The 27773-nt window shown below is 44.3% G+C and overlaps 1 protein-coding gene across 1 annotated transcript; it reads left to right on the top strand.

Annotated features, from left to right (window-relative positions):
- The first annotated feature begins 11910 nt into the window (after positions 1-11910).
- Positions 11911-24417, top strand: ripk4 (receptor-interacting serine-threonine kinase 4). The gene is made up of 8 exons (XM_086178977.1): positions 11911-12278; positions 18034-18325; positions 18843-18991; positions 19714-19763; positions 20644-20802; positions 20991-21106; positions 21883-22123; positions 22238-24417. Exons 1-8 carry the CDS (start codon positions 12097-12099, stop codon positions 23482-23484), a joined length of 2436 nt encoding a protein of 811 aa, XP_086035103.1. The 5' UTR covers positions 11911-12096; the 3' UTR covers positions 23485-24417.
- Positions 24418-27773: the final 3356 nt, after the last annotated feature.

Genomic DNA, 27773 nt, shown 5'->3' with positions numbered 1-27773 from the left:
TTTCAAAGGGTTGGGAACTTGTGAATTTAATGACAAGTAGTTTTTTGAGCCTCCATTTTCACACAGAAGAGCTGTCTTCGTGGTCTTACCTGAAATATGTGTATTTTCTCCACATTTGTGCTTGTGTTATATTGCTGATCAAGTGATCAACAGTAGAGGAGGACCATATACGGTAAGAACTCTACTTAGATGGATGATTAATGGACCTCTGCACAGAAACAGTGCTGAGTAGTGTGAGAAGGGCTGCCCTGCTGGTATTGTTATTCAGCTAGGTATTGACAAATTGGCGACCTGTCCAGGGTATATCCCGCCTCTCACCCGAAAGCCGCTGGGATAGGCTCCAGTCCCTCTGCAACCCTTAACAGGATAAGCAGAAGAAAATGAATGGATGGATGGATGGATGAAAGAAAACCCAATGAAACAGTGGAAAGTCCAGTGCAACTTAAAAACAGACATTACAGGTGAAGCTGCCTTTCATGACATCAGAGTAAATTATGCAAAACAACTCTTCTGTTGCTAAACAGCACATCAGTGCACTTAGAGAAGACTTTCAATGGATAACGATTTTCATCAGGAATAGTCTGATGTCATAGACAAAGAATATGCTAGAAAAGTGCATCAGTTGGAACTCTCAAATTGGAAAATTTGATATTTCACACATCCGACTTAGAGTAAAATGATGTGCTGTTTGATTATGGGGCAGAATTTTAGTCTTTAGTCTCACTGAAAAATTAGCAGATCAGACAGAGATATATTGCCAGAAGAATGAGCTCTTAGACTACAATGGTGCATTGAGACTGACATCTTCCAGTTCACATAATCCAAATCAACCTCGCATAAAAAGTGTGACATGTTATCTGTTATCAGTTCTGTGATCCATTGGGTTTATTGACCCTATTCACAATCCCAGGTAAGATGATTTTAGAAAGAGTGGTTGAAGTGTGGTTGGGACCATCCACTCCCCCAGAGTCTAGCCAAAGACCAACATATATCTGTTCTCTTTTACTCTGTTGCAGTCATGAACGACTGGAACATGGTGGTGATAGTCACAGGCTTTTCCAACCTGGGCTCCTTGAAAGTTCACAGTTCACTGTGCAGCCTTAATCACCCTCTGCAGAGCCGTCTGTTCTGCAGCCGTGTAGCTGCCATGCCACAGGGTGATGCAAGTGCAGAGGAAGCTCTCCACCACACAGTAGTAGAAGTTCCTCAGGACTGAGCTCCCCAGTCCAGCTCTCCGTAGCTTCCTGAGAGACACTGGTGGGCCTTCCTGACCAGATGGGAAGTGTTGGCACGCCAGGTGAGGTCACTGGATATGTGCATACCCAGGTACCTCTAGCTAGGGACCACTTTCACAGCTGCACCACCAATGTGCAGGGGAGGGGGAGGGTGCTTGTCCCTCCGAAAGTCCATCACCATCTCCTTAGTCTTCTGGATGTTGATGCAGAAGTTGTTTGCTCTGCACCACTGCACCAGGTGTTCCACCTCCCCTTACCTGAAGGGTCTTCCTCATGTCTGCTGTGGTCACAATGAGGGGCGTGTTCTCAGGTGGTGGTGTGAGTCTGGTGCTGGGGGGGGGGGGGGGGTTACAGGGTCCTCAAAACGGGCATAGAAGAGGTTGAGTGTATCTGGCAAGGAGGGGTCCTTTGAGTGTTGTGCATTGGGTGTTGTAGTCTGTGATGCACTTGATGCCCTTCCACATATGCCAAGGGTCATTTGTGTTGAAGTGACCCTGGATTTTCTGGGCGTATGTGGCTTTAGCCCTCGTGATGCCTGCCTTCAATTTTTTTCTTGCCTCTTTGAGTGCCGATGCCTCAACTGCCTTGAACGAAGCATCCCTGGCTTTCGGCAGCACTCTCACTTCTGCATTCAGCCAGGGTTTCTGGTTCGGGTAGCAGGTTACTGTCCTGGCGGTGGTGACATCATCAGCACACTTGGAGATGTAGCCGAGGACGGAGGAGGTGTATTCCTCCAGATCCACCTGTCCCTCGTAGGTGGCTGCCTCTCTGAAGACCTGCCAGTCTGTGCACTGAAAACAGTCCTGGAGCGCAGAGGCTCCATCACTAGGCCACACAGTGATGGTCTTCGTTGTTGGCCTGATCCGTCTCAGCAGGGCGCGGTACGTTGGCGCCAGCAGGACGGACATATGGTCGGAGAGTGGGGGCGGGGAAGAGCTCTGTACGCACTGCGAATGTTGCTGTACACACAGTCCAGAGTGTTTTCTCCCCATGTGGGGAAGGTGACATGCTGGTAAAAATTGGGCAGAGTGGCCATCAGTTTCACGTGATTAAAGTCTCTCGCAACCATGTAAAACGCCTCTGGGTGTTTTGCTTGCAGCGAGCTGAAGGTGTCATGAAGCTCCTTCTATGCTTCATTAGCATTAGCACCCAGCAGGATGTAAACAATGGTGACGAACACTACAGTGAACTCTCGTGGCAGATAGTACGGCCGACATTTCACTGTCATTAGTTCTATCACCTCAGAGCAGTGGCTTTTTACCATTCCACAGTGTGTACACCAACGTTCATTCATGTACATACAGAGCCCTCCTCCCCATGTTTTCCCGGATCAGTGGTCATGGTCTACTCGAAAGAACTGTAGCCCATCGATCTGAAAGGCTGAGTCCGGCATGTTTTAGTTGAGCCAAGTTTCTGTGAGGCAGAGAACAGCACAGTTCCTCATATCTATGGAAACACTCATCCTCAGACGAAGCAAGTCCACCTTGTTGTCCACTGAGCAGACGTTGGCCAGAAAAAGAGTAGGTATTGGTGGTCTGCTAGCCTGTAGTTAGGCTAGCGTGCCCGCCCACTTCCCTCTCTTTTGTTGTTGGGAACACCGCTTCCTCTTGCCAGCTCTGCTGCGCCACTGCGTTGACCTTAAAAGCCTCAGTCTTCCAAGTGTCGATTTCAGCTTCGGTGAAATAGTGATAGCTGAACTGTCTTAGATGGCCATCAGTTTGGCTGGGTTGTATTTGACAGAGAAAAGAAAGGAAAAGAAAAGAAAATAGAAGGGACGAAGAAGAAGGCTTAATCCCAGGAGTTTGAGAAGCCCCTGCACTGCTGTGCGCCGCCATCATTCAACATCATCTCATGGATCCTGGACACTTAAAGGGATATTTACTGATAGGAGGGTACTAGTAGATTACTGTTCATTGACCAAGACCAGTTTAATTGAGACCTATGACAAAGGTTGTCGTCTTATTGAAGCATCTGATTAGTGAAGGATAATGAAACCCATTTCTATGGCCTAGGAAACAGCTGTTGGATTAAAAGAAAAGTCTTTGTCATTATATTTTTTTACAAACCAAGTGGCTCCTCTATGTAAATGCATAATTGTTTTGTCTTCTGCTCATACCAATTAGTTCGGAGGGTTGGTGGATGTGGGTCGAAATGCTGAGTCGACCCTTTCAGAGTGCCCAAACCCCTGCGTTCACCTGCAATTTTGGTGCAGTGTGAAAGGGGCTTTAGAGGCCAGTTTATGACAGCCCTTTATATACAGTATATGTTTGTTTGTTTGGGAGGATGTGTGAGGAGGCTGCTGATCCGTGATCTAGCAGTAGATGATCATGGAAAGCGACTCCACCAGCCAGTTTACCATCTGCAAGATGGTCACCTTGCTTGGAGCTCAGTCATGCTTCCTCCTCTCACTCTATCTTTCCTTGCACAGTCTTAAGCCTCTTTCACACTCCACCGACTCTCCAAGCAACCCAGGTGTTTAGCAACTCGCCTCGGCTCTGCTTGGCTCGCCTGCAGTGTGAGAAAGGCAACCCACGTTGTCTCAGGTTTCCCGCGACCTTCCTGTTGCATTCTGATTTTGTCACTGTGCCGCCTGTCAGGCTGTCATTAATGAAGCTCTGGAAAAAAAAATGTTTAAATTGAGGTGCGCTGTGAGAGCTGCTCACTCATCTCTTAATAAAGTTTTGGCCTCTGCCATGAGATCAGTCTTCCTGTTGATGTCCACGAGACTATTTCACTCCTTTTTTTTCTAACAATTTACATGTGAATGATCTTACATGAATTAATCTATGCTTGGGAACTCCCACCAATTGGGGAACCCGAACATGAACTGCGCGAGCTTGGCCGTGTTTATAAACAACTTGCATCGCTATCTTCACAACTTTTTTATCATCATGGCATCACACTGGCAAGATTGTGAAGTCTGCGAGCTGCTTATCATCTGCGGTGAAGAGGAGATCCGGCAGCAGATTTCTGGAACCGTACGGGACACTCTGGCGCACTTTTATGTGTAATGATGACATTGTCAGCGCAATATGTACAATAGAATAGAATAGAATAGAATACCTTTATTGTCATTATACCAGGTACAATTAGAGAAAAACACAGGCACGCAGCCCTCACAGCGGGAGCTTTGCTTGAAGTTCTGAAGTTCTTTTTAAAGGAAAATTTTTGTGGCCACTTTTGCAGGACGTGCTTGCTCATGGAGAATTGTTGTGTGTAAATTCATTGAAGGAGTGTGGTCCTAGACCGATTCCACTTGTAAAGTGTCATGAGATAACTTTTGTTGTGATTTGGGGCTATGGAAATAAAACTGACTTGACTTGAACAACGCTCAAAATATTGATTTTTTTAGATTCACTGTTTCTGCACTGTCTGAGGATAGGTTAGTACACTATTCTGAGGATAGGAGGGCTACCGACCAGGGCACTAACTTTCTCTCAAAATTTTCCAGGCAGACTTTGCAGTCCTTTGCAGTGGGTGTATCCTATTTTGTGTCTAGTGTATATCATCCAGAGTCTTGATGGCATCAAACCCAGAGGTCTATGTCAAGAAACTATTGTCATGATAGGGGAAAAGACTGGGATATAGGGGTACATTTTGTTCTCGTTGCCATCTGCAGTGCTTAACAGGTCTGTCTGGCTGTACTTGTATTTGGTCACTGTAACTGTGGCCCTCTGAAATTGTTGAAAGAGCAGTTAATGTCTTTTTCTTTATCCTCGAGGACAAACATGTTGGATTTGTTTCCCAGTGTATAGAGCAGTTGCATCGTGCTTCTTCATTGGCCAAAGGATCTCAATAGAGTAGAAATTCAGTCCAAAGACATGCAAATGGGGACTGGGCTAATAGAATACTCTAAATGGACCGTAGGCATGGCTTTGAGTATGAATGGTTCCATCCATCCATCCATGCATTTTCTAGTCCCCTCTTGCTATCATTTGACTGTGAGAGGAAGCTGGAGTACCTGGAGAGAACCCACGCAAGCACAGGGAGAACATGCAATGTCTACACAGAAAGACCCAGCCAGTGCTTGAGCTGGGCACTGTGGAGGGCATGGCACTCTGCCTGAAGATATCACTTATCTTTCTGGCCACTTGGTTTGAAAGCATTTGATGAGTTTTGCACAGACAGGATTGACTCTTTGCTTTCCTTGAATTAATCTCAGTCTTGCTTCCGTAGCAGGGAGCCCTTGAATGATTGCATCTTCAAACACTTTGACCTCTGCCTCATAGTCTCTTTCCTCCTGTGTAAATGTGTGTTTCACAGGGGCTCTTGATAGTGTGTCCACTCTTATCAGTTGTTTTCCGGGCACGGGCACAATATCAAATATGAACTCAACCAGAACCTTAGTACTCTTGGAAGGAGCTCATCCAGTTCATGTTCAATAGTGGCACCAGAGTCCCAGCAGGTATGGTGACAGGCTTTCACAAGCCCAAGTGGCAGCCAAAGCCTTTTTTCTCAATCTGTGCATAATGTTTTTCTGCCTAGGACATACATTTGGAGATGAACACTATTGGCCTCCATTTTCCAGCTGTCTGTTGTTGGCTCATGGCGCCTCCTAGGCCATAAGATGAGGCATCAGCCAATACTCATGTCTCAGCTGTTGGTGAGTATGGGGCTTGCACTCATAAGCTCGCACACTTGGAAGCTCAGTTCTAATTTCACTCTCTGAAATGCTTCTTTCTGTGGCTCTTCCCAGCACCTCTTGGTCTTTTCACTGAGCGGATCTTCGATTAGACGGCTATATGAGGCACGGTGGGGTCAAAACTTGCCTAAGTAGTTGGCCATCCCCATCACTCTACTTACCCCTTCAATGTCAGTTGCTTCAGGCGTTTCCATGATTGCTTTGACCTTGCCTGGATCCGGTGTTACACTGTCTGCTGTGATGTGGTGCCCCACGAATATGATGTTCTCTTTGCAGAACTCATATTTGTCGTTAAGCATCAGTCCCTCTTCTCTCAACCTCTTCAGGACCCAATGCAGTCTCTTATTGTGTTGCAGCATGGGATTGACAATGGGATTTACCAGAAGCTGGAGGTGGTATTCAGCTTCGTAAACAGTTTCGCCCATGTCATTATGACTAGGGTGTGGTCCACTGCTGGGAGGATGAGTCTCTCTCTCCCCACCCAATTGTTCAGGCATATTAGGTCCACACACAGTCAAATCTTTCCCAGCTTGGCCATAGGTGCCACAACCATACCTACCAAGGTGTGGGTTGGGTCACTTTGGAAATCACCCCCATGTCCACGTGTTTCAGCTCTGCTTGCACTTTTTCCTGCCTCGGCAGGGGCACTGCGGGTCCGGGTTTCAACTCAGTTTTGTGGGGTTCCTTTAATTTCCCTAAGCCACAAAATACTGTGGGGGTACTGTGCTTTGAAGTCCTCCTACTGGGCTTGAACCTCATAGACCTGCTGTATTAGTGTGAGAGCTTTTAATGCAGGGAGACGTAACAGTGTGTGAGGACCCTCCCGCTGGATCCCTGTTGGCTGGAGGACCATCCGCCACTTGTCGGCCTGGTGCGGGGGCCAGGGGACGGGCTGGCCTGAATGCCGCTGGTACTGGCGGATGACTCTGAGCCTGCAGACGGGCTGGCGCAGGAGCCAGCAGGGGTGCTGCATGTCGGTGGCATGGCTGACGGTTCAATTTCTGTTAAACATTAAACATACTGGTTTATTTAAATGGCTGATTCTGTGTATTTGTTGCAATTACATCTTTTTTTTTTTTTTTTTACCTGTCCTGTTCAGTAGCTAGGGCAAGCAGCATCAATGTTCCTGGTGCCTTGTTGTACTGAAGCAGTTTTATTCTGCATAGGAGGAATCTGATAAACTCCTCCTATTGCCATTTATGTTTAACTTTATTAGGAGTGGTATTGGTTCATTAATAAAGCTACCGGACTGAGGCTCAGGAGTGGATAAGAGAGAACAGGGACAGGATAGGGAAGACAAGGGGGAGACAAAAACAACAACAGCAATAGCAAAAAAAAAAAAAAAAAATTAAACAAAAAAACAAACAAAAACCAAAAAAACAAACAAAGAAAAAGTAACAACAAGCAACAGAGAAGAGAGGAAAAAGAGATGACCCGGTCCCGCCGGGCACCCCCCCCCCACAGCATGAGCAGAGCCCAGGGGCACACTGGCCCGAGACCCGACCAGAGCCCCCCAAGAGGTCCGCCAGTGGCGAGGCCGACACCCACCCACACCCCACACCCAGGCGGGGCAGCCACAGCCCACCACAACGACCAGGCCCACCGCCCCCGAACAGAGCTACCCCCCCAACCCACGATCCCCATCCCCTCTACTCATCCCCTGTTCTCCCCCTCCCCCCAGAGCAGGCGGGCTTCAGGCTATAGGGCACCACCAGCCAGCCAGACGGGAACCCCCACTCCCCCGAGAGGCCCAGCCCGCCCGCCGGGGTGAGCCGAAGGCTCGCACGCCCAGGACCGCCACCCCCGGACAAAACAATCATACTCTCATCTTCCTCCATACAGGGGCTGAGTACTCCATAGATGCTGATACGGTCCAGGGCACCTCAGACTTCGTGAAACTGCCAGCGAGCGATCCACCGCACAACAGCAGGGCCCTCGACCAACCCCAGCCCAACCACCACGCCGGGAAGAGGACCAACCCCCCCCCCCCCAAAGAGCCCCGGCCAGGCCCCCAGGTCTGCAATGGTGCAGTTAGCAAAGGAGGCAGCACTGGACCTACTCCCTGCCCCAGCTGCCCCCCCATCCTAACATGGGTGCAGGGTGCGTGTCGTGCATGGGAATGTAGATGTGATGATGTGGATGACTAGAATGTAGTTAAATTGGCGGAGGCACCCAGGGCATGGTAGCCCCGCCGGTTGCAGACGGCAGAGTCTCCCACTACATCCTCATGCACTCCCCCAAGACCTAAATGTCTACGATGTGATTAAAATTGGGGGGTCCAGCCCCTCAAGGCCTAGTGACACATAAGATGTGATGTGATCGGACAGAGAGGTGATGAGAGGGGCTGAGGAATGGGCCAGACCTGCAGGGGGCCAACTTCCAGACTGGCCCCGCTGACCACCCCGTCACCACTGCAACCAGCCGACAGGGAGTCTAGCCTCCCTGGTCCAGGGGTCAGATTGGAGCACCAAGGGGCACTGTCCGGAGATCCGGGCAGAGGGCCCACCACCGCGCAGTGCAAGGGCAGGGAGGGACCAGGCCCCCAGTGCACAGTGGAACCCCCAGCCAGCAGCCCATGGTCAGGGCCCCCAGTTCGATCAGCATCAAGGAGGTCAGCACCCATCCCTCAGACATACCCCAGCATCCTCCCATTGTCCGGAGTGGCGACAGTCCAGGACACCGCGCCAGGGCCCAGCCCGCCAGAGGATGGGCCAAGGTTAGCAAACCCCTCCCAAATGTGGGTGCGACCCCCCGGGAGAGCGGTAGGGCCCCAGGCCAGCAAGTCCCAGGCGCCAAGCAATACACCTCTACCTCACTCTCCACCTCCTTACCTCCCTCCCTCCTGACACTTACCCTCCAGGCTCTTGGAGTCAGCGTGGGTGGCAGTGACAATCCCCCCCCACAGAGGTGTTGCGCATGACTGCGGCCACCCGCTGCTCAAATTCTGTCAGGTGCCCCTCTCCCTGACCCCCACCTGTCCGGCCGGCAGTCCTCACGAGGGCAGCTGTACCCCGCTTAACCTCCACCTTAAGGTCCGGCCACTAGGAATACGCTTACGTTCATCGTAAGGGTTTCCACTCCATCAATGTGCAGATCATCTGCGATGCGCAGATGAATCTGCTCAACATTGTTGCAAGGTGAGCTGGTTCAACAATAGACTTGCACATTCTGTCCAACAGCACTGCTGGGGAGAGGCTGCAGGCAGGTGCTGGCCAGCACTCCTCTGGAGGGCAGCTGTACACCTCCACCTTGAGGTCCAACCACTATTTTACATCCGGATTTTCTTTCTGAGTGTGCAACTTTCAGGATTCTTGCAACTGCCATTTTTTTAGCATGAGATCTACGCATCACTAAATGCAATAACTACAATAATCAATTGGCTTCAATCTAAATTTAAATAACAATGTGGAAAATGGCACAAACAGGACCTCAAGGTGGAGGTTAAGCGGCGTACAGCTGCCCTCTGGAGGAGTGCCGGCCAGACAGATGGGGGTTAAGGAGAGGGGCATCAGACGGAATTTGAGCAGCGGGTGGCCGCAGTCATGCGCAACACCTCTGTGGGGGGGGGGATTGTCACTGCCACCCACGCTGACTCCAAGAGCCTGGAGGGTAAGTGGCAGCTCCATTTCTTACGCAACATTTCCACATGCTTTGCCACAGATGTAAAGGCAAAAATACATAGAATCAGCCATTTAAATAAACCAATATGTAGCCCATCCACCGACTCAGAGTCATCCGCCAGGACCAGCGGCATTCGGGCCAGCCCGTCCCCCAGCCTTAGCACCAGCCCATCCGGACCCAGCAGTGTATCCTCCGGCCCACACGGATCCAGTGAGAGGGTCCTCACACAGGCGGTCCTGCAGTCAGGAGGACATTATTAGGGAAATAACGGGGATCAACGAGCGGTTTGAACCGCCTGATAAATGTTCTGGAATGTTTCGTGGACAAAATAAATTAATCTGGCTCCATGAATCATGTAGTTGCTTCTTACCCATTCACATTGTGAAAATGAAATTCTGGCGTGCAATGACGGCTGCCTGGCCGAGATCGGCGTCCATCCCTCCAGCCACTGCGCATCGATGATCTGCACATTGATGGAGTGGAAAACCGTACGATGAACGTAAGCGTGTTCCTCATTGGACGGTGCTTTTATGGCCAGGCCCGTAACTACCATTGAGGACACCGAGGTCATATCCTCCGTATTTTTTCCCACGTTTTTTTTTTAACTCAGAAATGTTAAATACATTTATGATAAAAAATCCTTCTGACTTTGATTGATTGGTGGAAAATTCAGCAGCTATTCTCATTTGTTTATTCTGAAAAAAAAGTCCACATAAGACAATCTTTTTTATCATCACCATTTTAAAACGTAGCTGAACTATCCGACACTTGAAAAATTGTATCATATGATGCAGCCTCGCGAAAGTCAGCTAAGCAGATGGGATGATGAATGTACATGTTCCACAAAGCATCTTGCCAATATCACATAACCTAGTTATTATTAAAAGCTCTTACCCTAGAGGGCTATAGCTGTACAATGGCTTACAGTCAGAAGTGTATTTTTTTTAAATAACACACACACACACACACACACACACACACACACACACACACTTTCTTTGTTTTCTTTGTTTAGACAAAAACAGTAAGTCTTTTATACATACATATACATATATATATATATATATATACATATATATATATATATATATATATATATATATTTTGTAGGAATTTTTCAACAAGTCATCATTAATCAATCAGAAGGACCCACAGAGTATATGTATTGCACTGTTCCAAATCCGGAGAGGACACCTTCCAGTTGGTTCAAAAGAATTTATTCAGATTAACAGGAAAGAATACAGAGCTCTGGAGATCGTCTTCCCCTATGCTGGAGTCAGCATACGCAGATGCGTCGTCCCTGGCGTTGGGGCAAGAAGTCCAACGATCTAACTATCTTCTCCAGTTTTATGTGTTACAGGGAGGTGCTTATGTGATCGCTTCTGCGTGCAAGTGTGTATTTTTGATCTTCGTGTCTGTTGCAGGATCTTCTGTCTGACCTCGTGCCAGTCCCTCCTGTTCCATCGTGGCCTTGTTGTTGCAGCTGTGAAGATTAAAACCTCTTTCCGATTTACGGCCATGCTCATATCTTTCACGGCCTCATCCCACCATAGAAATTCTTGTGGACTCTGTTCTGACTTAATTAGCTTGAGGGAGTGATGCTAGCATGAGCTACACTCCTGCTATTCCCTGTTGTGACCTTTTCACCTGTGTCCACTCTTAAACAGTCTGGTCTGTGCTTCACTGCTGATAGTAAGTGTTTTTCTGTTGTCTTATATCTTGGAATGTCTATCTGTGTTGTCTCCAGTATTTATAAGTTCCTTCCTAGAGTCGCAACGGCACCAACTAATCCTGGTGCTTTGGAGATTTGTGGGACCCCTCTGTAAAACACCTTTTACTACTTCCAGATGTTCAAGAGGTCAAATAAGGTGACTTGCAGCTAAGTCATTGATTCTGCCTGGGATGCATGAGCAGGAGATCCCGGTACTGCTACTAACATTAAAGAAGTACATTGATGAACTAAATACAGTGTTGGAACATTTTCTACCTCTTTGGGAACTGCCACAGAAACATCTTTATTACAACTGCCTTGTGTTTCCTGCACTCTATTTTAAGTATATAATATTATATAATAATAGTATATAATATAATATATATATATATATATATATATATATATATATATATATATATATATATATATATATATATATATATATATCTCCATGTACAGTACTTTGCAGTTTAATGAGGCAGACGCACTTCAGGTGAAGGCGCAATTTATTTATGACTTTAAAAAGGGGAATTTTAGTCATATTCTCTCACCGCTGTTGTCTTTTCCAAACTCGTCATACCTTCACTCGTCCACTTGACCTTATGACGTTTTCCGTCCGGTCAGGGAGTAGTGGATAGGGATAGGAGATAGGAGGAACTATTTGACTCCAGCCATTCGTCTGCACTGTTTCAAAACCATGAAGTGATGTCAGCACCGGGCCCAACCCCTCTTTTTCACCTGAGGAGAGGGAGGAAATGCGATGAGTGCAAAAACAAGGAAGAGCTCACCGGCAGTGCAGTGTTTGTGTGATCACTTCTACTAAAATAGCGTTGGAGGCGACTTGAAGAGGAGTGTACCTGGCTCTCGGGTTTCTCAACGTAGATATGGACGTCCCAGATTCTCCACCGAAGAATATGGGGCTTTTAAGGACTTTTGATTCATCTGAGTTTGGCAGCTGGGAGAAAATCGGCTCAGGTGGATTTGGACAAGTATACAAAGTTCGGCACGTACAGTGGAAAACATGGCTGGCTATCAAGTGCCCTCCCTGCCTTCATGTGGATGAGAAGTAAGTCTGTTGGTGCGAAACTGAGAAACATGGAGGAGCTATGCGTTCGTAAATCTTCTTATCTGAAGGCTCGAATCTACTAATTTACTGTACATAAATTATCCTCATCCAGCTCCTGTCGCTCAGGTTTAGCTTAGATATAATGGCTACAAACAGACGTACAGAAGGGGATGTCAGGGAAGCTGTGACTCAGTCCTGAAGAGTTTCCTCCGGAATTTTCAAAAGGCCGTAGTCAGACATGAGACACCGATCAGAAATGCTGTGAGGAACACACATCAGTATGTATACTGATTTATTCTTGGGGCTACATTGAGTCCGACTAACACACAAAAGGTACAATACTGATGTCCCTAGTCAACACTGATGCTATCAGCCAGTGACCCCAGGGCGGGGCTGATTCATTACACATTTGCAGGGGTCCTGTTAGTGATTGCTTGACCATTTTTAATTCTGTCATTATCTGCACAATATATTTTATCTCTTACACAGAAGTACACAGTTTTCGTTTTGTGGTCATTTTAGCAGTAGACACCTAAAAAAAACACTCTGTTACACTTTATGTGTGTGTGTGTGTGTGTGGGGGGGGGGGGGGGGCGACAGACTATAGTATAGGTGGCCACTGTCAGTTTTTCCAGGAGTGAAGGTTGACCCCTTCAGCAGCTTGCTTGACAATGGAGGTTTCCATTTTCTTATGCTGTTTATACACACACACACACACACACACACACACACACACACACACACACCCTTGGTGGGATTCAGGACACTCAGATAATTCCAGATTCTTGCAGAGGATGCACAGATTCTACCAGTATTTTACAACTTAACCTGCCTGGAATTTGATAATTACAAATATCATATTTTGATCATACTGTAAACATTGTGGATTTGAAAAAGTCATTTTTCCTGAGATATTTCCAAAACTCCATCTATCCATCCATTTTCTATACTGCTTACTCATTAAGGGTCATGGGGTTGGAGCCTATCCCAGATGACACTGGGTGAGAGGCTGGACCCTGGACAGCTTGCCAGTCCACCAGTCCGTTGTAGGGCCCCTACTTCTTACCGAGCATCCCTGATTCTTATCTTCATTGGACTTCATATTTAACTGCAATCAGATGATTTTCTGAGTTAAATTCTACATTGATGCAGCTGATCAACTATTGCTATCTCATCTGCTGTTCATGACAAGTGGGAAGACTGACTTCCTCAAACATGTGGCACAACAAGCAAATCTGAAGCAAAGACATTATCATTAGACATTAACTGAAGCAAAGACATTGTCGTCTCCAAATATCTGTAAGGTACAGAAACGGTCATTTGCCTGGCGACTTGATAAACCCACGCATAACTCCCTGCCCAGAGACTCAAAGGCACCTTTGTCTGCCAAGGTTTCTGCCTGTTGTTGTGTGGTACAGACAATAAAAGAAGCAGTAAAACCGGTTGTACCGGGCCTTTCTATTAAAGCAGGGACATTGTTTTGGTCTGAGAAGCTGCTGAGGAGGAATTTGGATCAAATGAAGGGTTGATCAATAAAGAGCTTGCCCACCCTTCTGGATCATACCAAATTATTGCTGACTGTCAGACTTCAGGGCACTTTAATTTGCACTCCTGTAACGCAGCTAATAATCTGATACACTGCACACATAGTCAGAAAGACTCAGAAAATACTTTGATTTTATGAATGTGTGAAACACATTATTGCCCACTAATTCTAGACTGTGACCCTATGCAGTAAAAGACAGCATCTCTGTATTCCCTCCACATATATTAATATATACAAAATACCCTTTACAAATGCCATATGTGTGTGCAGTGTCTGTACGGGGTTCATATGCCCATAGAACCTTTGAAATTTCATGTATATGAGACAGCAATTTCCTGGCCAGGAAAAGTTTTGAATAGTAAATTAAGTCAGAGAATTTACCTGCACATTAAAATATTTGTGGTTCAGCGAACTGAAAAATGTTTTAAGTAACATAAATTTACAAATGATTTTCTTTTCCTTTTTAACCTGTTAGACGTAAGATTACTTCTACTTCTCTAAAGAGTCCTTGCTCACTGTTTGTGACCATGAAGCTCCAAAGGTTTTACATTATTCTTGCTTGTGTTGAATTTTGGACCAGGATCAGCTTTCATAATATTTGTGATCTCACAAATCAGGCTAAAGGGACTGTCTCTTAAAATCAGACTTTCATTGAGCTCAGAAAAAAAATTGAAACTCTGACCAATCAATGTGAAAAGAGTCCTCTAGTGTCAGAGTCTGCACATCCATATTCTATACGCTGAGGCTCAAACATTCAATTGTGGGAACTAGAAGTGAATCATAGTTTTGTCTGGAGGAGTTTTTTTTCAAGGAGAATCTCAGTGAGTTAAAGGGGATTTTTGTTCCCAGACAATATTAGTCTTTTTTTCAGAAATCTTAACATAAATATTTCTCACTACACTAGCAGATTATTTTGTTTATTACAAGTAAGAAAACAGTTTTTACTTGTAATAAGATTATCAGCCATGTAGCAAGCAAAACTGATTGAACAAAATAAAAATAAATCACTGAGATGCTGCTTGTAAAGCAAGTCTTGACAGGTTGAGATGCTACTCGTCAAAGAATATTGATATTATTTGTTACTACAAATTCAAATTGGCAAGATATTGTTTTTTGCAACAAGCAGTGCATTCCTTCAGGTTAATCTTGCTCATTAGATATTTGATTTTCAAAGCAACTTTGCTTGTTCACTGAGGTCATGCATAACAGGTATGCTTGTGTTTGAGGTATGTCAGCAGGGCCAGAGGACTGATAACAGAAGCTGTGCAAAGGTTGAGCAACAAGAGCTCTCCAGATGTCTTCCAGGCTATAATGTCCTAAAGGCCTTAACCAGGGCGGCAATCCACATATTTGGATTAATTCAGGTTAATGAATTAGAAGAAGTCTACAGAGTTACACTTTCTGAAATGCTATTTTACATAGCTAGCAGCTCAGTAAGGATGATTTGTAATGACCTGGAATTTGGTCGAGGCCAGAAGTGATGCAAAACATTACGGCTTAGTGAGAAAAGCATGGCCTGTGTACTATTAGGTTAATGTTTTGTGAGAAGGTATACTTTATCACTAAGCAATGAAATTTGGAAGGATTTTTTTTAACAACACAATGATCTAAACAACCCTAGCACACAGGCATTCTATTAGCTACATACCTCAGCTAAGGCCAGTGTAAAAATGCCCCCAAAATGTTGCATTTTTAAACAAAAGTGGTGAGAAAGCCTTTGATGTCTGCCATTATCTATGTAGTCACTATCATTTTGTGGAGGTGGAGAAATCTGCCCAAATACTTTTTTAATTCAGGATTTAGTTATTTCATACAGACTACTGAACAGCAAAGCAATTATACAAACACTGACATTTGTACATATATGAAAGACAAAAGTAGAAGGGTTAACTGTACAGTACAATTAAAATGTAATGTAATCATTATAACAATGGTTTGCAATTATTGTAATTTTGAAAAAAAAGAGAGAAATTGCAACATCGGTTTAGAACAACAGGGGTCCCATAGCAAAGGTTGTTCAACCATTCAGAATACAGTGAAAAATTATCTTCTTCTGTTTTTGCCGCGATGAAACTGAATGTTTGCCAATACCTCTGCAGTCTTGTTTTGCAACTTGTTTGCAACCACTATTTTTAAGACACATCAACACTTCAAAATTCTCAAGGATGATATTTGCCGATGTGTTTTATTCTGTAGAACAAAAGTAGCGTGAACCACGGACATTATTTCAAATATCCATCCATCCATTTCTACTGCTTATCCTGTTAAGGGTTGTGGGGGGGCTGGTGCCTATCCTAGCAGCCTTCAGGTGAGAAGCAAGGTTCACCCTGGACAGGTCACAATTCATTGCGGGGCCAACACATATAGACAGACAACAATTCACACTCACAGCCACTCCTACAGTCCATTTAGAGTATTCAAGTAGCCTAGTCCCCATTTGCATATCTTTGGACTGTGGGAAGAAGTCGGAATACCTGGAGAGAACCCACACAGGCACAGGGAGAACATGCAAACTCCACACAGAAAAATCCCGTGCTCGAGCTGAGGCTCAAACCTGGAATCTTCCTGCTGTGAGGCGATAGTGCTGACTACTGCACCACCATGCTGCCCTTTTTTTCTCACATTTAATCAAAAAACCCTATCAAAACAGCCCAGTGACTTGTAGACAGAACAAGAGGCAATGTTAATCTCCTTCAGGGTAGTAGGACCCATTCCTGCATTCTTGAATATGTAGAAAGTCTAAAAATCTCAGCCAGTTCCATTAGGTTTACAGATCTTCCAATTCAAACAAGTCTCCCAAAGTCAGAAATTATACTCTGAGGTGCCATGTACCTTATTGAAAACACTGTGCATAATTAGCTTCAAATAAAGAAGCTTCTCAGCTGTGATATTAACATTTTAGTCAGAGCTTGAGTAGCATGAAAATACCTTGCATGTCTCCAAGTTGAACATTTTGAGAGTTGAGGAAAAAGTCAGTTTGCTGTTTGTATTGCAATGAAGTGACTTTATTAAGCTTTAAATTTCAGATGTGAAACCTTGTTTGAGTTAGATGTCAACAATATGAGAGAGGCTTGGGGCTACATTGCTGCATTTTTCCAATTTAAATACTCCAGACTCAAGCTGATCAAATAAAACAAGGATAAAATATCCACAGAACAGTACATCTGGAAGCAAAATAATCCTACACTGAACACCTAGTTTCCCGTGAATTGGCCAGCTAGGTTTTATGTACTCATACTCCATCAATCCATTTTCTACTGCTTTTCCTGTTAAGGGTTAGAGGAGGGCTGGAGCCTGTCCCAGCAGCCTTTGGGCGAAAGGTGGCGTACACACTGGACAGGTCGTCAGTCCATCGCAGGGCCAACACATACAGACAGACAACCATTGACACTCACAGCCACGCCTACGGTCAATTTAGTGTATCCAATTAGCCTAGTCCCCATTTGCACGTCTTTGGACTGTGAGAGGAAGCTGGAGTACCTGGAGAGAACCCAGGCAGGCACAGGGAGAACATGCTCCCACGCAGAAAGAGAATGCCTGAGCTGGGACTCAAACCCAGAACCTTCTTGCCGTTGCTAACCACTACACCACTGTGCTGCCCCTGAAATCATACTCTCAGGTAAATATATGTTTGTGAAAAGAAAACTTTAAAATGGCTTCTTCAATTCAGCAGATGCACTTGTGTCACACTAAAGTACAACAGATATTGCAACCAGGGATGAGAAAAAACTGAGAGGCAATTTTTTCCCAATTGTGCACTTTGAGATAAAAAGTTGAAATCTTGAGAATCAGGTCAAAAGTCAGAAGTTGTCTTTTTCATCATGCACTATAAAAAGTGTAAATGTTGAGTTAGTAGAAAAGCCTGGGCGGAACATTTTTTCATTTTCATTTTTCTTATTGAGAGTAAAGAAAAATTTTGAGATTAAACTTGATATTTCAATATTAAAGTTGACCGTTTGGAACGATTTCAAATAGGCATATGACTCCCTTTCAAAAATACAAAGGACTATGACAGTTTCAGTATTAGTATTTTTCCTGAAATGTAAAATAATGAAAAAAAGTCCTCCTCCTCTAATTTGGTGTGACTATCCTCAAAATTTTACCTTTCTTATCAACATTTTGACTTTTTCTCAAAGTGCATAATGAAAAATAAATCATGTTTCTGTCTTTTTTTTCCCTCCTTACAATTTCTTTTTTTTCTGATCCCAGGGACCGTTCAGAGCTGCTTGAGGAGGCCAAGAAGATGGAGGCGGCCAAGTTTCGATACATTCTTCCAGTCTATGGAATCTGCGAGGACCCCCAGGGCCTGGTCATGGAATACATGGAGACTGGCTCCCTGGAGACCCTGCTGGCTACTGAGCCACTGCCCTGGGAGCTCCGCTTCCGCATCATCCATGAGACTGCAGTGGGGATGAACTTTCTACACTGCATGAACCCACCCCTGCTCCACTTGGACCTGAAGCCAGCAAATATCCTCCTGGATGCTCACTACCATGTCAAGGTAGAGACTCATACTTAGAAAGGATTACTGACTATAAAACCTAAGTACAGGAATATGATGTGTTTATTCCTGGAATAAAGGTTTGACCTGAAGTCAAACTAAAGCCATCTTTTGCTTTGGAATCATGAAATTTTAACCATCCGCTGGTTTGCTGTTAAAATTATTGTCTTACTCTGGTTCTTTGTAGACAGGTGCCTCAGTGCACTCTCTGAGCACAGAGCAATAGGTGGGAACCTTCATCTCTTGACTGTAATACCTAGATGTAAACACCTCAGCAGGCTTGTCCTGACAGGACTTGTTCAGCTCTTGTTAAGTCTACCTCTATGACTGAGTATATGTGGGTGTGAAGGGCCTCTCGAGTTACAGGCTGGGACATGGCCTCACCATACCTCTTCATGCTTATTATAAGTACTTGTCTCGTTCGTGGGTAAAGTTAGTCATCAGTGTTATGGGTTCTTTGAGAAAAGGCAGAGGGTTTTGTGTTCAAAGGTCTTATCTGATCTCTCTCTGTCCCAAGATATCTGATTTTGGCCTTGCACGGTGGAACGGCCTGTCACGGGCGGATGACATCAGTAGAGATGGTTTCTGTGGCACCATTGCCTACCTGCCACCTGAAAGCATCATTGAGAAAGACAAAGTGTCTGACACCAAGCATGATGTATACAGGTTAAATTTTTTAACACTTTGTAATTAACATGTTAGTACGATTTAAAGTTGTATAGCTGAAAACATAGGTTTAAGAGGTTTAAAGGTAACCTGCAATTCAACTGAAGAACTTTTTTCACCTAAAAAGTGTAGTTTGCTTCTCAGTGGCCCAGCGTTAGGTGTCTTGCACTCACAAAAATGTTTTTTCCCTCCTGCTTGATTTCCAAGTGACTCCAGGAATCAGAAATCACCAGCCACATATTTTTTTTAGCTTGAAGCTTATGAAGACCGACTGCAACAGCAAAATTATCCACAACATCCATTTAAAAACTCTCAAATGCTCCATCTGGAATAATCTAAATTTTCCTGACTTGAAAACGATAAGATGTGCGTTATGCTGAGAGATGCATTTGAGAGTTTGTATGCAGACATTTTAGATGTCAGTAGCTTCAAGCAGAGGTTATGTGATTGCCCTTTTCTTGTGTCACCCAGAAATCATTCAGAGGGTGAATGGGTGAGTTTGAAACATCAAACTGTAAGTCACAGTAAGGTAAATTACACTTTTTGTGATAAGTATCAGTTTAGGTAGTAAAATACATTACTCTAACATTTTTGGAGGTAGAGAGATTAATCCTGAAATAAAAAATGTGCTTTTTTATATAATAAATTTTCTAATTTTTTTATATTATGTGTGACATTTGCAGTAAATTGGCCACTTTCCATTTCCTTCTATTTTATTCCAGTTTCTCTATTGTCATCTGGGGAATCCTTACACAGAAGAAACCCTACCAAGGTGAGAACTGTGGAAACATTTATGATTGAAAGAAAAATGTCAAGGAAAAAGTATTTAAATTCGTAAGATAGCTTTTTAATGAAAGCTTATTCACAGCGGGGAAAATTATAGGAATGGCAAGATTGAAAATACAGATGTGTATGTCCAATTCATATTGCTGCACAGTATTGCACAGTATCTATTTAAATTCAATGTTGTAAAGCAACATAAATATGGCTTGACTTTTTGAAATCTTAAACAAAAGTAAAATGTTTTGATATTAATTTCAATCAGCTCTAGATGGTTAGGCACATATTTGAATGTGGTTTCAATTTATAATCTTACAATCTCATTTCTTGTAAATACTTGATTCAATATCACTTCAGGTTACCACTTTAAAAGAGAGAGAGAGAGACAAGGTGACCAGGCTGGCAGGTAGTGTGTATTGTTCCCAGGCCTATCCGGTAGCTCAGCTGAACAGTTCGAGACATTTGAAAACCAGTGAAAGTTGTGAGGTTGCCATTGGCAACATTCAAGTTAATCCAACCGTAACTGAAAAGTTTGTGACCTCCCATTTTCATCCTCTGTTAACATTCAGGGCTTGGCCCATGCCTCAGGGGAGTTCTTTCTTCCATTTAATGCAGTGAAATGCCTTAGAAGGGGCCAACAGGAAATAACCCAACATTGAGGAGAGTGAGAGTTTAGGGTGACTTATCACTTTACTGTCACTGCAAAAAATACTGTGGCTTCACCAGGAGAAGTACCCGCGATCAAAGACTCTACATGTTTTTTTTCTGAATTCCCTACTTTGCTGATTGCTCAGTCAGTTAAAGACTGAATTCTTAAAGAATTCTTTAAGAATTTAAAACTAATCAAAGTAAATAATCTGATGTCTTCATAGGGGAGAATAATATTTTGCAGATCATGGTGAAGGTGGTGAAAGGGGTGCGTCCCGACCTCGGGGCAGTGCCACGCTCTAGGCCTTCAGCATCCACAGGCTTCTTGAGCCTAATGCAACGCTGCTGGGCAACCAAGCCTGATGCCCGACCCAGTTTCCAGGGTAAGACAACCAAATGATAATAATTTTTTCTTTCATAACATCAAGTATGTGAATATACTCTGAGAAGAACCCATATGATGTTTATTTTCCCCAAACAGTGCTGAATTTCCTCTTTTTTATTGCTTAATCCATAAATAATCCATGCCTATTCTTACCAAAACCCTGACCCAGAGCTGCTTTTCTTACAGACATCACATCAGAAGCTGAAGAACTCTGCTCAAAACCTCAAGAGGAGCCCAGGACTCCAACATCATCTACATCTGAGCTGGAGCCTGCACACTGTGATGCATTGACATCTGAACAGGTAAAACAAATGATAGATGTTTCTTAGAAGTGAGTTGATGTAAATTGAAAGGCTCGAAAATTCATGGATCCCCTCCAAAGGTAGTCATTTTTTCTGTGCTACCTATTTGTCTGTTAGCAGCTTTATGCAAAAACTATCCAACCAATTTTCTTGAATGTCTGTTGGAGAATGGGTCCAAGGATAAAGCCAATATTTTTTTGGAGTTCTTAAATCACTTATTGGAAAAAACAGGAATTTATTCTTAACCTACTTCATATGTAATCTCAACCCTGTAGTTTTGGAGTTGGATTTTCCGTTAATGTATAACTACATCCAGACAAGGAGAAGCTTATCTCCAAGGTGGTCCAGACATGATAATGACATTACATGTTATTTTTTATGTTATTTTTTTAATATACATGTTTGACCTAGAACAACAATTATCTCAAAGCAGAGGAATGTCTACAGCTGGCATTGTTGCACCTGAATGTCATTGTGTCTCACTTCCATGGTATTTGCTGATGTGTACGTGACAAGATACAAACATGCTCCTCATGGGAATTGACCAATGTTACTCAATGATATTGGCCTGTCGAGTCTAATAAGCAAATATGAACTTCAGTGTGACCTCAAGAAATTTTGACTTTATCACACTTCAAATAAACACAATTTTGACCCATCAGCACTGAGATCTCATTCTTCAGTAAGTGGTTTTGGATCAGAGCCACTGCTACATACATCCCAGTAAATGGAATGGAATGTACAGTGTATATATCGTTACCCTCTTTTCTCTACAGGTGAAAGACAACAAGTTGGTGCGCCCAAAGTCAGCCATGTTGCCAGAAAAAGATTACAGTCTATCAGAGCTTTTGAGCCAGGTGGATTCTGGTATCTCTCGAAGCTTTGATCGTATTAAAGGGGATTGCTGTCACAGCAAAGAGAACACTTGCAAGAGGCTTTCTGGAATTTCCTCTGCTGATTCAGCCTTCTCCTCCCAAGACTCTATAACACTTTCTTTTGAAAAGGAAAACACATTTGGTGAGAATGATTATAAATCTACAAAATGACCTAATAAAATCACCGCATCAACATGACTTATTTACACAACACAGAATCCTTGCTGAAACTGTTTCTTCTTCTTCCATGCCTCAGATTCTGCTGAGGCCCAAAAGCGGAAGCTGTGTGATGCTATCAGGACCAAAGACACAGCTAAGCTGATGAAGATCCTCCAGCCACAGGACGTAGATCTTCTCCTTGATGGAGGGGGCAGCCTCCTCCACCACGCTATCACCTTAGCCAATGAGGAGGCTGTGAAGTTCCTTCTCCTGAATAATGCCAATTCCAACCTTGCCAATGCCCGTGGATCCACACCTCTCCACCTAGCCACAGAAAGGAGCCTGAAGACCCTTGCAGAGCTCCTGCTTTGCCGGCGAAGCACAAATGTCAATGCAAAGGATGAGGACCAGTATACAGCGTTGCACTGGGCTGCCCAGAATGGGGATGAGGCCATCACACGTCTGCTGCTGGACCGAGGGGCTGCCATAAATGAGACTGATGGCCAAGGACGCACACCGAGTCATATTGCATGCCAGCATGGCCAGGAAAATGTTATCCGTGTGCTTCTTAGCCGTGGCGCTGATGTTCAAATCAAAGGCAAGGACAACTGGACAGCCCTCCATTTGGCAGCCTGGCAAGGGCATCTAGGTATTGTTAAGCTGTTGGTTAAGCAGGCTGGTGCCGATGTTGATGGCCAGACAACAGATGGTCGCACACCCCTGCATTTGGCATCTCAGAGGGGGCAGTACCGAGTGGCTCGGATCCTGATTGAATTAGGAGCAGATATTCACATGAAGTCTGCTGCGCTGAATACACCTCTGCATGTGGCGGCAGAGACAGGTCACACCAGCACCTCTCGCCTCTTGATCAAACACCATGCAAATATCCACACCCAAAACACCCAAGGACTCACACCTCTCCATTTAGCCTCCCAAAGAGGTCACCTGGCCACTGTCAGAATGTTGATAGAAGAGGGAGCCGACCCCTACAAATCTTCACCAGCGTTACGCACCCCTTGCCACCTGGCAGCAGAGAATGGACACTGTGAAGTGCTGAAAGAATTACTCCTTCACTGTCCAGATGCTTGCGCTCTATCAGATGAGCAGGGGCTTAGTCCATTGCACTTGGCAGTGCAGGGTGGGTACTCAAATATCATCACTATGTTGCTCCCACAGTACTGCCAGAACTCACAGCAATCAGAGGCTAAGCAGCTTGTGATACCGGAGGCTAAGCAGCTCCAGAGGAAAGTTGTCATTCTCAAACTGACGGAGCACAGTGACAAAGACAGTCCCCAGCCAGCAAGCTGGGGACCACTGTGTGGCCATAACTGTACAGATGGTTGAAATTTTCATTCTTCAGTTTGTGTCTCAGAGTCTGTTTTTTTTTTTAAGACTTTCAAACCCATGTAGTACCATAGGTATTTTGAAATGGCTGGAAAAGTTTTGATGTAAATATGTACACTATAAATATACATTTGTGTGATATTGTTTAATCATTGTTTACCTTTTTACTGAACAAGCACATTTTTGCATCACAAGCACATGGGACCTTAAAGATGCTGTTGGTATGCCTGTAAGTTCAGTTTAGTAGAACACCAACACGCTTTGGATGCTGTATATTATCAGAGCTGTTTTATCATTAAATGAAAACTAAAAAAACATTGACATTCAGTGTTGTGTACCTCTTTCTGTGCTATATCAGTCTATAATAAAAATATCTGAGCCATTTATTGCAATTGTTACCACTAGTGCAGGGTTCTTAAGTCATATGTGTTAATTTCCAGAAAATTTTCTGATTAATCACTAGCCTCAGAGTTTTGACTTTGATCTCCTGTTTAGATATTTGAGTTTCTTTGATGTAAGGGCTCTTTTTTGGCATTGACTTTGAGTTTACGTTTAAATCTTGGGGGTTCTTAACTTGATATCTGCCTGTAATCACTGAGTTCTGACTTTGCTCCTACTTCTGTCCTACTACTATCTATATGACCTTTTAACACCCAGATTATGTCACAGAGCATCAGTCATTGTTTTTACTGGGACATCATCTGGGTGTCTCGTGTCTAAAATGATATCTAAATCCAAATCCATCCAATCACAGTGACCCCAACAGAAAATAAACGGTCATCTGGTGCTCTGCTTGCGCTTCATCTGACTCTACTGCATGTGCACAGTTTTATTGTGTCACATCTTAGCTCTGCTTGGCCATCTTTAGTCAGAATAACATCGATGATGTTTGGGGTCTTAACCTCACCACTCACGAATGCCATATCACATTGCTCTACAAAGATTTTCATTTTGTCATTGTCCATTCACTAACATATGTATTAATAGAATTACATTTCAACTTAACATCATCTGTCTGCATGAAAATATGTGGACCATTAGTGAAACAATATTTAACTCTGCCTCTGTCTCTTCAGATTAACAGCCTTGTTCAGTGCCCTTTAAATTATTGTGTATTTATTTTCAAGAATGAAGGAAAAGCTATTACACACCCTCTAATTAAGGCCTTCAGTGTCCTATATTATCAATGGACATGCTGAGTTATTTTTCTGTATCTTTATAAAAGTTTCTAAATGAGCATTCATATAAACTGTAAATTCCTCTTTTCTCAGTAACATCAATTCCCTGATTTAGGAATTAGTGATATTTTTTCAAATTCTTCTTCAAAACATACTGAAGGTGAGAAAGAATCTTATAGCATGAAAGTGAAGTTGGTAATTTTGAAAGAAAATTGACAGGGTAAAGAAAAAGTGTGTAAAGAAATTATGCTACCTTATCTGGGTGAAACAATCTCCAAACTTTATAAATCCATAAATTCCTTGTACTACAAAGCTTTTGACATATTAAATATCAAATATTTATTTTGAGAGGATCTCAGAGCTTATCCAAAATTTATATTGACTGTACCCTGTGGAAAATGGTAAATGCTGATAGATCAGAGTAGCCACCCCTCTTGAATTGGATATAAATGTGGAATGATTATCCCTAAATCACTTACATCTCAGCTCATCATTGATAAAGAATTTTTGGATGGTATCTTCTGGTCTTAGATTCTGTCAAGGACATGTCCAGCAAAGTGGTCAGTGAAAGCCAACTCTGAGTCTCCAGTCTGTTTTTTGTGTCTGACATATTCCTTTGTCTAAAAAATTCCTCCACAATCATGAGAAGATGAAAAAAGCTGAGTCTCTGGTAAATAAGCTATATCTATTTTATTCTCTTTTAAATGAAACAAAATTCTCCTCTTTTTTTGCAGAACTCCCCAAACCTTTTACATTCCAAATTAGGAATTTATATTTTGACATTGATTGAAAAGTAATACTCTTTCAGTAGATGTTGACCTAGAATGCATTACATAAAAAAGCATGACAGTTAACTCAAACATTAACTGATGCCCACCCATCAGACATTAGTTATTCCCTGCAAGTATCCCACTCAATACAAAGGTAGAGCTGCTGTATATTGTGTAGCCCAGGGGTTGGCAACCCGCGGCTCTGCAGCCGCATACGGCTCTTCAGCCTCCTTGTTGCGGCTGCCTTTGGCGTAGACAAAAAAAAAACATGAAAATGATTTTTTTTTTAAAGAATGAAAATGAATAACGGTTATTTCTTAATTTAATTTTTATTCATACATTATTATGTTTGCATTTTATTTACTACTACTACGGTTATATAGCCTATTTTAAGATTTAATTTTTTTAACTTTTTAAAAATAATTTGTCAACTAAAATATGCGTCACATCGACGCCTGTAGCCCTCGCCTTTGCCTGCAGGCGGCTTCTTGAGTGTGCGACCCATTCAGTAACCGTGAGTAAAAAACGAAAAATCTCAGACGAAAAAAGAGACTTTAACTCTGCGTGGACAGCTGAATTTGCCTTCACTGTTAACGACGCTGGATTACCGGTGTGCTTGATATGTGGAAACAAATTATCGAACAACAAAAAATGTTGAAATGTCGAAAGACATTTTCAAAACAAGCACTCAGCATTCGCTGAAAAATACCCAAGCGAAGATGAGCGAAAGAAAGCAATTTCAGGACTGCAACGGAGAGCTGAAGAGAGCAAACATACGTTCAAAAAGTGGATCAGCTCTCCACAGTCAGCTACAGTTGCTAGTTGTGTGGCAGCTCAAGAGATCGTGAAGAGAGGTAAGCCGTTCACAGACGGGGAATACATCAGAGAAATGTTCATAAAAATATCAGAGCATCTATTCTCAGACTTCAAAAACAAAGAGGGAATTGATCAGAAAATTAGAGAAATGCCTCTCTCTGCAAAGAAAAAATATAGGAAGGACTCAAATAGGCCTGCATAGTTCACTTTTATTTATTTCAGAGTAGGCCCACACATGCACACTGTACTTCTGTTTGTTTTATTCAGTGGCTGTAACATTGTGTAAGTGTTTGTTAAAGGGAAAGTTTAAATAATATTAAAACTTATAAAAGTTGTTTTAAAAGCTGACCCCCCTCCTTTATAAGGGAGGGGGAGGGGGGTCAGGAGGGAGGGAGGTAAGGGGTGGAGAGTGAGGTAGAGGTGGATTGCTTGGTACCTGGGACTTGCTGGCCTTGGACCCTGCCGCTCCCCCGGGGGGTCGCACCCACATTTGGGAGGGGTTTGCTAACCTTGGCCTGTCCTCGGGCAGGCTGGGCCCTGGCGCGATGTCCTGGACTGCCGCCACTCCCGGACAATGGGAGGATGCTGGGGGACGTCTGAGGGATGGGGGCTGACCTCCTTGATGCTGATCGAACTGGGGCCCTGACCATGGGCTGCTGGCTGGGGGTTCCGCCGTGCACCGGGGGCCTGGTCCCTCCCTGCCCTCGCACTGTGCGGTGGTGGACCCTCTGCCCGGATCTCCGGACAGTGCCCCTTGGTGCTCCAATCTGACCCCTTGACCAGGTAGGCTAGACTCCCTGTCGGCTGGTTGCAGTGGTGACGGAGTGGTCAGCGGGGCCAGTCTGGAAGTTGGCCCCCTGCAGGTCTGGCCCATTCCTCAGCCCCTCTCATCACCTCTCTGTCCCATCACATCACATCTCATGTGACACTAGGCCTTGAGGGGCTGGACCCCCCAATTTTAATCACATCGTAGACATTTAAGGCTTGGGGGAGTGCATGAGGATGAACTGGGAGACTCTGCCGTCTGCAACCGGCGGGGCTCCCATGCCCTGGGTGTCTCCCCCAATTTTAACTACATTCTAATCATCCACATCATCACATCTACATTCCCATGCACGACACGCACCCTGCACCCATGTTAGGATGGGGGGGCAGCTGGGGCAGGGAGTGGGTCCAGTGCTGCCTCCTTTGCTAACTGCACCATTGCAGACCTGGGGGCCTGGCCGGGGCTCTTTGGGGGGGGGGTTCGTCCTCCTCCCGGCGTGGTGGTTGGGCTGGGGTTGGTCGCGGGCCTTGCTGTTGTGCGGTGGATCGCTCGCTGGCAGTTTCACGAAGTCTGAGGTGCCCTGGACCGTATCAGCATCTATGGAGTACTCAGCCCCTGTATGGAGGAAGATGAGGGTATGATTGTTTTGTCCGGGGGGGGGGGGGGGGCCGGTCCTGGGCGTGTGTGCCTTCGGCTCACCCCGGTGGGCGGCCTGGGCCTCTCGGGGGAGTGGGGGGTGCTGGCTGGCTGGCTGGTGGT

Source organism: Aulostomus chinensis, chromosome 15 (genome assembly GCF_037954235.1).
Source record: "Aulostomus chinensis isolate RoL2024-O1b breed Wild chromosome 15, RoL_Achi_v1.0, whole genome shotgun sequence".
NCBI classification, from domain to species: domain Eukaryota; kingdom Metazoa; phylum Chordata; class Actinopteri; order Syngnathiformes; family Aulostomidae; genus Aulostomus; species Aulostomus chinensis.
The sequence above is the reverse complement of the archived record's forward strand: the minus strand, read 5'-3'. Positions and strand labels throughout refer to the sequence as shown.

Coding starts and splice junctions, on each gene's coding strand:
- ripk4 (XM_086178977.1), top strand. CDS start 12,097: ATGGACGTCCCAGATTCTCCACCGAAGAATATGGGGCTTTTAAGGACT. Junction 20,803..20,990: donor TGCCCGACCCAGTTTCCAGG/GTAAGACAACCA, acceptor CTTTTCTTACAG/ACATCACATCAGAAGCTGAA. Junction 22,124..22,237: donor TGAAAAGGAAAACACATTTG/GTGAGAATGATT, acceptor TCCATGCCTCAG/ATTCTGCTGAGGCCCAAAAG.